We start from the raw sequence: 10,777 nt of genomic DNA, 5'->3' as shown, positions 1-10,777 counted from the left end.
CTCCCCACCCCCAACCCGCCCACCGTCCCAACCCACTCCGTCAACGGCCGCGCATACTCAATCGGCACCCCTCCTCCCCTCTCCGGAATACTCCACACGCCCACCTTCATCATCCCCCTCCTGAACAGCTTCCCTCCATCCCCCACTCCCGTCCTCAACTCCTCATTCGCCGACGCCATGGACTGGTATTGACGCATCAACTCGGCTTGTCGACTCAAACGGCGGTTGTGGTAGAAGAGCGACCACGCGCGCCGGATCGTCCAGTGGCGGAGGGCGCGGTTGCGGGAGAAGCGCAGGGGCCGTGGGGTGAGGGTTGTGGGGTGGTGGAGGAAATGGCGGATTGCGGCTGTTTGTGTGGTCAGCAGGGCGTGCATGTGAGAGGATGGTGTACGGAGGAATCGGAAGGCGGAGCCAAGCAGAGCAGAGCACATCTGCGCAGCGCCAGAGCCATATCCTGCCGCAGAGTACGGCAGTCGGATCATGAGACCCAGCTGTGTGTGCCGCGGTCGAGGAGTATGAACGTACTGATCTTCGGATCCCGCTTCACCTTCCCGCCTTTCTTGGCTTGTAATGATGCTGATGTAGAGAACGACGATCTCAGTGAAGGGCTAGTCGACGGCAGCGACCGAGCATGTTGTATTGATTGTGCACTTGGTCGCAGAGGGATCTGGAACACTCGCGCCAGCGCGGCGCGTATCGAGGTGTGCTGCATCGACTTTATCCGCGGCAGCGGCGGTATCACAAAGTAGCAAGCAAGCGTGCTGATTCTTTAGATGCCAGGACACGACAGTGAAAAGTCGGGCGGTTTGCACGCAGGGAAAGCGGTCGAGGCTGCTGAGGATCGAGGTGAAGGTGAAGTCGAAACGAGCTCCGATTTTCTGGCCGCGAGCCTTGCGCAGCCTGGTTCAGTTTTGGCGCCGGTTGACACGTCTTGCAGTGCTTCCTTCTCTTCACATCTTCACTAATCTGGCTGCGAAGCCGTCGCTGTATGATCAAGAACCATTGACTTTGATGTGATGGCTGCTTCGAAGGAACGTTGCCCAGATTTGACCTGCTCTGGTGCAGGCCTCTCTTCTGTATCGGCGAGGTCGACTACGAATATATCTACATACCAGCGGCAGGATAGGTACTCCTCAGCACGGCGACTCATCTGGCGACTCAGAAGACTAGCCTATCGTGGAACCAAGTCTCAATGTGCTACCCAGGTATATTCACTCCTCGTCCATGAAGGTATAACGTTCCCTTCACGTCGCAGCCACCCCATTGGGAATCGTCGGAACATGCACCGCGTCCGAGACCACAACACCACTCTTCGTGACCTCAGGCTTATTCGGCTCCGGTGCCCTCTCATCAATCTTCTGCCTCTTCGCCTCCCTCTCCTCATCCTTCACCACATCATCCTCCACAAACCTTGTCCCATTGATATACCAACTCAACCCCTCCTTATCCCCCTCCCTCTCCGCCTTGGTCCACCCATCACCAAACCACCCAAAATCATTCCCATCTACCGTCGTCATATCGTAGTCTTCAAATCTGACCTTCTCCAACGCTTTCACCGCATGCAGCGAACTACCCGGCCAGAGCGCCGAAATCCTCCCCCTCTTCCTGTCCTCTGGACTCGTGCCGGGCGGGCTGGACTTGTACCAGCTATTGCACTCAGCGCTGAAGACGGTCCGCTTGAAGAACGCATCGGCGTAGTTCGTGAAGTCCTCCACCGCCTTCCTCTTGGGCATGATCGTAAGGGTGTTACCCGTTGCCAACTTAGTGAAGATCTGCGCCATGTATGCAGCGACAGACTCAATAATGATGATCAAGTTGCCATTCCCGACGCCAGCATTAGGCCCCAGACTCTGGAAGTAATTGGGAAACCCGTCGACGCCCATTGAGAGGTAAGTCTCCGGTCGCTGTGCATAGCGATCCTGCAGGTTCTTGCCATCAATGCCGTACACGGGGAAGCGGCCCTTGAAGCTGGTGTCAAAGCCCGTTGCGCATACGATCGCGTCGACTTTACGGTGCTTCCCGTCCACAGTCCAGATTCCCTCGGCATCAACTCTGTCGATCTTGTCGGGAATGACATCGGTCTTGTCGTCGGACAGCGCCTCGAGATAGCCAGGACCGGGGGTCAGGCGCTTGCACAGAGGTGGGAAGCTCGGGATGAGATTCTCAGCGACTTCGGGCTTCTTGGTCAGCCGTTGCCTCATCTCCTCCTCGAAGGCCTTCCAGGCACCGGTGTGCTCCTTTGTTCCGCGATGCGTGACGGCGTAGCCACCTTGCATGCCGCATTCGAGCGCTTTGCGGTATTTGATGTATGCACTTGGGTCCTTCTTCCACAGAGCTTTCTCCTCTTCGGTGTAGGCGAAGTTGCCGTCTGCGCCGTCGTTTCGTTCTCGGACTAGCTCGTGTCCGAATGAAGCGGCGATCCAAGTCCGGCCGCGGACGTAGTGATCCATGTGCTTGACGTGGGGGAGCAGTGCTGGAACGATCTGGATTCCTGATGAGCCAGCTCCGATCACAGCGATGTTCTTGTCCTGTGCATCATGTCAGCTGCTTGCTACGCCAGGTCTGCGATACTCGATCTCACCTTGAGATCAGTGGATGTATCCCAATTCGCACTGTGCCCCTTGATGCCCTTGAAATCATGCAGCCCCGGAATATCTGGCCACTTCCAGTCATTCAACACACCCGTACCAGTGCACAGGACATCGCCGATATCCTCGACCACCTCATCCGTTCCCACTTTCTGAAATTTAACGTGCCATTTCGACGTCCGCTCGTTCCAGCGTGCTTCTATGCATTGGTGGTTGAATGTCATATACTTTCGCACGCCATACTTCTCCACAACTCGCAGCCAGTACTTCTGGATCTCCCCACCAGTCGCGTAGAATTTTGACCACTGGTAGCTGCTTTCGTAGCTGAGCTGGTATGAATGTGCTGGTATGTCACAGGCAATGCCTGGGTAGTTGTTCTCGAACCACGTCCCTCTGTCACAATTGTTAGTTGGAGCTAAAGCGAGAAAGCGGTCATCTCGCTCACCCTATGTCGGCGTTCTTCTCGTAGACTACCAGCTCCAGTGAGCCCTCAGGCATAAGCTGTGGTAACCTGATCGCTGCATTGATTCCCGATATCCCAGCACCTGCGCCAAGTTAGTGAATGTGTTCCACTGGTCAAGTGCACAAGTGGTCGGAATGACGTACCGACATAGATGACCTTGATCGGTCGTGGCTGGTCTACAGATCGTTCTGATATTCTTGGATCACTATACTGGCTGTCCAGCCTGTACTCCAGAGAGCCCATGGCTGCTCTTCGAGCGTCTGGTGAGCGGGGAGAGATGCCGATAGAGGAGTTGCGTGACTGCCGTCAATTGCGACCTCGTGAGGTTCTGGTGGCCGTGTGCGAATGGGAATTGCGAAAAGGCAGCAGAATCTCGGTGTGACGGCAGAACAGTGAATGAAAGCAAGCACAGGTGAGTATTCAGCAGATACGAATGCGCTCCTGCCTCAAAACACAAGAACCACGGCACTCGCGTCTACTTAACAGGACTTGCAGTGGGGTACGATCACGACACCATTCGCCCCGGGTGGGCGAGTATGGGGACGCGGAAACAGACCTTGTTACTACCTTTGCTCGACAGGCGAAATGTCCGCACATGGCCGTCCATACAGTGGGAGATCTCCTCGGTCTAAACTCTCCATTTGCCGGTGATCTAGAAGCCTCCGTTGCGGTTTCGGTGATACCGCATTTGTGGTGACGTTGTCGACAAACCTGGAGAAACAACGGGACCGCGCTGTGATCTGCGGAAAACGCCCACCCTTTGCGGCCACGCTTTGCCGCAAAGTCGGTTGTGACGGACGGCTTTTGTTGCCCGCGAGCCATGTGCGAAAGAAATCGAGGGACAGAGCAAACCTGCAAACCTTCTGCGAGAAAAAGTTCATGTGCAGGCGCAGGACGCCGGGCAAATGGGTGAAACCCGGTGGTCGAGTCGGCGGAGGTGTGGGAGTAAATGTGGGGGACAGAAGGTCCAGATCTTGCCCACGCCTTGGAAATTCCGACGTGCTGTGAAGCTGGCCCAACAGCTGATATATCAGCCCTTGCGGTCACGCTCAGAGGGACTTGCCGTCACTTTCAAGTTCGAAGAGAGTGAATTTGGATGTCTGTCGTGGACGCCTGATGAAGGCGTCAGTCATGTCAATGAGGACGTTAGGTGGAGCCAGTTGACCAAATCAGCCATCATGCGAGCGACTCCCATGGATGCAAGCAATTGCGAGAGGCGCCGATAGACAATTGCTAACAGTACACAGGGCGGTGATAATCAGGCTGCACCTCCTACTGATGACCCTTTGTCGGTCTAGCTAATAGCAATAGTAGACCATTCACAATGTCATGACTCAAGCTTAACAACAGCTATGGCGATGCTGAACTCTGGCGGAACCCCTGCACTAAGACCTTTTCATGCCGACAATGCTTTTCCATGAATGACGCTGCTGCCTTGCCCGGGCTTGCTGATCACAATTGCCTCCTTCAGCTTCTCTTGTGACATGTCGGGAAACTGCTTGGAGTAGTACTCCTTCTTCAGAGCCTCTACTACTGCTTCGACCTTGTCTGTTGGTAGCAGGACCACGACGCAGCCACCCCATCCCGCACCAGTCAATCGACTTCCGTATGCTCCCGCTTTCCTCGTGATGGAGCATATATCATCAATCTCCGGACAGCTGCATTCATAGACATTGGCGCAGGACTCTTGGGTGGTATTCATGAGCTCGCCTAGCCGCAACAGCTTGTCCTGGTCGAGGCTGTCGCTCTGCGACAGTGTTTCTCGGAAAGACAGCACTCGACGAGCTTCTTCCAGCACATGAAGCGCTCGCTGCCTGAGCTTGAATGCATCGGCCTGAACAGGGAACTTCGACATGTATTCCTTCTCGAGATTCTCGACGGATATCTCCAGAATCGAGGCGATGTCCTCGCGCGTGTAGGCGTCCTTATCGAGCTTAGACCTTATCATTTCGATCACAGCATCCACCTGCTCCTCTTGTGGCTGTTGAAGTTTGCCTTCCCTCTTCAGTATCTCTTCTTGGAAATTGCGAAGGCTGAAGCCAAGTGAGCTTTTGTCCGGATTGAGTGTGAGGTCAAAAAGCTTCGCCAGCGCGACTGATGCCAGAGTGACCTCGACGACCCTCAGGTTGTAGTGCTTTGGCGCAGTGACAGCTTTGTCTGAAGTGACGAATGACTGAGCAACCAGGATTGCGAATTCAGGATTTGACTTTGGCACAGGCACATGCTCTGCGGCGAATTCGGGCCAGAATCGGCAGTAAAGTAGGTAGCCACGTTGTGAGAAGATTGACGCTGCCTGATCCATGCCACCGGAGTAGACGCCGACGCTCCTTTCTGAGACTATGCATTCATCCAATAGGTCCTGTTTAGACACGTTGTGGCCGTTGGCAGCCATAATCGCAAGGGCTGAGGCACATACAAATGCAGCGCTGCTTGAAAGACCTCCTCCAGCAGGCACATTGCCGTCTATCAGAACCTTCATCCCTTTCGGTACAAAATTCTCACCGTGCTTCCGGCGCAGTGATTCGAGCGATCCACTCACACCGGCCAGGAAATAATTGCTCCATCTGTGGTTCTCCTTGTCGACCACGACCTTGCCAGATATTGTTGTATCCTCCGTCGGATACTTGGATGAATTGACATTCGCGATAGTCATGTGGCCATCCTCGCCCTCCAGCACCTGAGTTGCGATGAGAACGTCGTTAATGACTGCTGTAGGTAACACGTTGTACAGGGAATAGTCAACGTGCTCTCCGATGATGTTGACTCTTCCTGGACTTCGGGAGACAAAGTCAGGCCTTTTGCCGAATTGTTGCTGAAATGATTTGATCAAGTTCTGGAATCGTTGCTCGTATTCTGTGGGAATGCCAGAAGTGGTGCCATCGCCGTAGACTTCCTCCAGGCTATCGACCCAAGGCACCTCGGCCATATCGACGATGCAATGTTCGCGGTATGGTTCAGATCGCGTCAGATTTTTCCATGCCAGAGATTCCTTCACACTTACTTGTACTTCGTACGAGGTGGGCGGAATAGCGATGTTCAAGGCGGAAAACGAATAGTGGGGTGTCGGCATTGAAGTCTGCTTCAAGTTTGTTGCCATTTCGGGGAACCTCGGCAGAAAGTGGCTATTGAGCAATGATCTCATTCGCGACTGCACTCGTCCGTCCACGATAGCCTCCTCCTCGGTCGCGCGTGTCTTTGGCTACGACAGCCTGCCACCACCGAACATGAGCTCGGACACTTCTGAGCCTGTCCTACTCGACAAGCCAGACGACGAGTCGCCGCCGCCTAGCAGACCCGTCCCTCTCACACGACAGTCAACGTTGACGCCTAAAAAGTGTTGGGTGTGTTTGGGTACACAAGACGAGGATGATCCGAACAACCCTCCAGTCTGGCGGTCGCCATGTACGTGCTCCCTGACCGGGCACGAAGCATGCTATCTGGACTGGATTGCAGACGTCGAGAACCCCAAGAAGAAGCCTAGAGGCGACACCACCATCCGTTGCCCACAATGCAAGACAGAGATCAAAGTGGCACGGCCGTCAAGTCGCGCGTTAGATGTCGTCAAGGCGCTCGACCGCGCTTTCGCTAAAGCGACACTACCAGGACTCGCCGGCGTCATCATTGGAATGATCACGACGGGCGCATGGGCTCATGGCTTTCAATCCATGTATTTCGTGTTCGGACCAGACGAGGCAGCACGTATCTTCCTGCAGTCGAACACGATTCAGCTCTGTCTCTATCCGCTGATTCCGCTCAACCTCATCGCTGCACGCACGCGATACGCAGATCCTGTACTCCACACCGGCACATTTGCACTGCTCTATTCACAAATCAACCAGCATGGATTCCAGCTCGACCTTACCATCTGGCCGCCTCTACCAAGCACGGTCTTCATCTGCTTGCCCACGGTTCGCAGAATATACAATTGGTCATACGAGAAGCTATTTGGGGAATTCAACAAGCGCATGATCCAAGCCGTCCAGCCGCAGGCAACACAGCCCATTGACACCGAAGAAGCCAACCTACAAGAAATCGCGAATCAGAACGCTATTGCTGAAGCTGAAGAGGCCGAGATCGTGCTTGAGCTACAGGTCGATATCGGAGACGGTGAGGTGGAAGTACAAGCCGAAGCCGTCGAGGCCGGTAACGAGGGCGAAGCCAATCCCGAGCAAGGCAACAACGGCAATCAAGCGCACGTTCACCAGATCGGCGAAATTGTAGACGGCCTCGGCTTCGGAAGTAACCTTCTTGGAGCGCTGGCGTTTCCATATGTCTCAGCTGCCATGGGCTATGCTCTCAATCTCGCACTTCCCAAGTCCTGGACGAGTCCACTACCCGGATCATTCTTCAGGTTCGGTAAACGTCCTGGTCTACTACAGAGTCAATGGGGGAGGAGTGTGGTTGGTGGTGCTATCTTCCTGGTGTTGAAGGATGCTCTGCTGCTTTATTCGAGGTGGAAACAAGCGCAGTCTCATAAGCAGCGAAGAGTTGTCGACTACGACAAGAAGACAAAGAGGTACTTGGATGGGTCATGACGTTCCTTCAGGTCGACTTCTACACTTATTGATGGCCTGGTCCATCGTGGTACGCGCCCCGGTTGATCCTGTTCGACTTAAACAACAAGCTTTCCCCCGACGGGCCAGGCCCGCACATGGAACATGCGCCCTCCAACGAGCACAATGCGCAGCATGATTCGACTCAGCAGAGACGAAGGCCGAGATGAGCTATCTGGTCTGAATTCCAGAACAGAAGACGGGGCCACCGAAAGGACACAGGACACATAGGACGCATTCATAGATATCCTGACGCGCTGATATTAGCGATACTCGACTCACACATTTCAGACGTGGCCAAATCCGGTTCATTATGCTGCGCTGGAATCACTTTCGCAGGTACAGCGTATCATGCTGACGTCTGGGTCGAAAGCTGGTCGGAGCGCCGTTGCTTACCAGCGTTCCATGAGCTGCTGCTCATGTACTTTTACTTGAATGGGAGATGACGATAACGCTGCTGCCCCCGAGTGCCCGTGACTATCGACAACTAACGCTCCTGTCCCGCCAGAGCTGCCAAGCCTGCTGGTCCAGGTTGTCTGAAGCTGCACGGAATCGAAGATTGTGCTTCCACTTTCTGCACGCCGTCATCACACCTGATCCGAGGCATCGCCCACCAATACGGTCACTAAGCAGCTTCCAAACGCTAGCATAGAGCCTGGGGCTTCTTCCGCGCGTAGTGGCTAGTTCCGCTACAGACATGTAGCACATCACTCATGAGCACGGCCTCATCCGTACCAAGACACTTCGCCGACCAAGATCATGGAGTTCTGACCGGCGTTGACGGCACACGCCAGGAGTTTTGCCTGATTTCGATTGCAGGAACCTTTGTGCATATCGATGCAGCGAATCGGATCGCTGTGTTCCCAATAGCCGACAAGGCAAGGATGCTTAGCGTCAGACCGGCGCAACTCCAGGCAAAGTCTGCCTCGGCCGGAGGATCGGTTGAATGTTTGTCATGACTGCGAACCTCGAGCGGGAGATCGAGACTCTTGATTGCTCGTGCAAGATAAGACGGGGACAAGTACCTTGATAACATTTTGAGATGTCTTGCTACGACGCGACATTCGTGGAGCCAGAGCGCGGCAAGTATGATTTATGATTCTCCTGTGAGATTCGAGCAAGGCCTGGTGACAAGTGATCCTTGGGGATGGCAGGCGCAGCCGGATCAAAGGTCTGGACTCGATATGGACGTGGAAGCAGACTTTGCACCTTCTCCTGGTCAAGATAGCGTCTCAAAACCGCTTCATCATTGCGACTTCTTTCGAATATCCAGTTTCCCATCGCGGATGCCTGGCCAGCCTTCCCATGAATCTGATCATGCAGCATACACCCTGCCTTTGACCGGGAATGGTCGAAGATTGTTCAAAAGCACGAGATCAGCCTCAAACGTCGAAGAAACTTGCCGCAAGCCACATCTCGCCAGCTGAGTGGGCTGCACGTCGCAGCGAGATCACAGATCTCTATCGCCATCGCGGTTGGACGTTGCCTCGAGTGATGCAGGAGATGGCAGAACGGGGGTTTCGTGCATCGTGAGCGCCTTTTAAGTCCCTCGAGGACCAGGCCACTGACTGTATCCAGCAAGAAGCAATATAAAAACCGCATCACCGCATGGGGTCTCGATAAGAACGTCAAGCGAGCTGAGGCGGAAGCGATCCTGCGCGAACATCGTCGACGGACCGCTCTAGGGCAGCAATGCATCTTTGTTTCGCGGGGTTGGCTTGTCGACGTGGCGAACCTTGAACGGTTTAACAAGCGTACCAAGCAACAATCAGGCTATCGTCCGATAAGGAAGCGTTCTCGTTCCGACGCCTCGTTGTCCGACGATGAGGACGACGACGACGTCAATAGGCACATCGCCTCGTCGCCTCCCAAGCGACGCGCTCCAAGCCACCCAACACCAACACCAGGTCTCTCACCAGAAATCCGCATCATCGTCCTCCCCACCACCCTCTCCGCCGCCATCACCGCCCCCTCCGACTACGAAACCCTTCGCGCACTATTCCACTACACCTCCGTACTATTCCACAGCTTCTTCGACCGAGACGTCTACACCCTCTCCTCCTCCCCACCCTCAAAGTCCGCACCCTCCTCTCCCCGTGCTCGCTCACCCATCCGGGAACACCGACGCAGCAGCCTCCCGAACCTGACCTACCCAGCCATGCGCATCCGTCCCACTGAACTACAGCGGTCCCATCGAGGAGAACGCCGGAGAACACCAGACTACAGAAGCCTCGACACGAGCTACGACCTCACCCTCTCCGCCCTCCAGCGCCTCCGCGATGGCGAGTATTACCTAGCAGGCCAGATCTTGGATCGTGCGTTTGCTGGGTTGGATGAAGTCGTGCGGTCGGACCATCCAAATGGGATCGGGGTGGTGATCAAGACGGTAGGGGCTTGTTTTAAAGCTGGGTTCGGGGAGGTGGGTGGGATGGTGTTGAGGTTTGTGGGGGAGTTGGGAAGGGTGAGATATAGAGAGGAGCTGGAGGGTGGGGTGAGCGATCCGAGGGGGAGGCTCTATGCTTTACTGCCGAATGTGTTTGAGAGTCTGATGGCGTCTTCTGGGTGTGAAAAGACTTCAGATCAAAGGATGCGAAGAGCTTCGACAGCGACAGCAGCAAATGCGTCTCAGCCACCGTCTGATCTGGCGACACCCAGCGGTAGGAATAGCAGCGTGATGCCGCCACCACCACGGCCATCGCGAACAAATCAGAAGCGCAGTCCGACACTCGCTCGTCCCTCTCGAAGGCCGACTAGCAGCGCAACGAACGCCGCCTCAACAACGCACCTCGTCGCAATCTACGAGCTCTTCTGCCAGGATCTATGGCGCAAGAAGCGCCCAGAAGGGGCACTGTTAGTGCTGTTGTGGTATCCTAGTTTGTTCTGTTGGTAGTAGGACTGCGGCAGAGCCTGCGTATACGGTACAAGAGAACAGAACTAAGACCATGCAGCGACTACTGCCTTTCAGACCTTCTGCGCTCCACGACTAGGGTTCCCACCTCGCACACTTCAACCCTCCCTTTTCTATGGCGAGGCGGTGTGGAGGGAGTGTCTCGCTTCGCGAGCCACCCCCTCCCCACCACCTCCCCCACCCGCCCACGCGCCTGCGGCGCGACCAGGAAATCGCTCGCTTCGCTCGCCTTTGCCCTGAGCCACACCGACTGGTGGTGAGTCGG

The 10,777-nt window shown here is 55.2% G+C and overlaps 5 protein-coding genes across 5 annotated transcripts; 2 read left to right on the top strand and 3 right to left on the bottom strand.

Moving 5' to 3' along the window:
* Positions 1–8: 8 nt before the first annotated feature.
* AB675_8236 (uncharacterized protein) lies at positions 9–712 on the bottom strand (the record flags this gene model as incomplete). The annotated part of the gene is made up of 2 exons (XM_018148666.1): positions 9–346; positions 526–712. Coding segments are annotated over 2 exons (525 nt in total), but the record flags the coding sequence as incomplete, so codon positions are not given.
* A 532-nt stretch (positions 713–1,244) lies between these two features.
* On the bottom strand, positions 1,245–3,294 carry AB675_8235 (putative sterigmatocystin biosynthesis monooxygenase stcW; the record flags this gene model as incomplete). Its single annotated transcript, XM_018148665.1, has 4 exons — positions 1,245–2,528; positions 2,582–2,981; positions 3,034–3,133; positions 3,195–3,294. 4 exons carry the CDS (start codon positions 3,292–3,294, stop codon positions 1,245–1,247), a joined length of 1,884 nt encoding a protein of 627 aa, XP_017994256.1.
* Positions 3,295–4,447: 1,153 nt separating this feature from the next.
* Positions 4,448–5,977, bottom strand: AB675_8234 (Galactokinase; the record flags this gene model as incomplete). The annotated part of the gene is made up of 1 exon (XM_018148664.1): positions 4,448–5,977. The coding sequence occupies one exon, from the start codon at positions 5,975–5,977 to the stop codon at positions 4,448–4,450; it is 1,530 nt and encodes a 509-aa protein (XP_017994257.1).
* Positions 5,978–6,275: 298 nt separating this feature from the next.
* AB675_8233 (E3 ubiquitin-protein ligase MARCH5) lies at positions 6,276–7,586 on the top strand (the record flags this gene model as incomplete). Its single annotated transcript, XM_018148663.1, has 1 exon — positions 6,276–7,586. The coding sequence occupies one exon, from the start codon at positions 6,276–6,278 to the stop codon at positions 7,584–7,586; it is 1,311 nt and encodes a 436-aa protein (XP_017994255.1).
* A 1,521-nt stretch (positions 7,587–9,107) lies between these two features.
* Positions 9,108–10,454, top strand: AB675_8232 (uncharacterized protein; the record flags this gene model as incomplete). The annotated part of the gene is made up of 3 exons (XM_018148662.1): positions 9,108–9,133; positions 9,183–9,358; positions 9,512–10,454. Coding segments are annotated over 3 exons (1,145 nt in total), but the record flags the coding sequence as incomplete, so codon positions are not given.
* Between the last annotated feature and the right edge of the window lie 323 nt (positions 10,455–10,777).

Source organism: Cyphellophora attinorum (assembly GCF_001299255.1).
Source record: "Cyphellophora attinorum strain CBS 131958 chromosome Unknown Contig71, whole genome shotgun sequence".
Classification (NCBI taxonomy): domain Eukaryota; kingdom Fungi; phylum Ascomycota; class Eurotiomycetes; order Chaetothyriales; family Cyphellophoraceae; genus Cyphellophora; species Cyphellophora attinorum.
The sequence above is the reverse complement of the archived record's forward strand: the minus strand, read 5'-3'. Positions and strand labels throughout refer to the sequence as shown.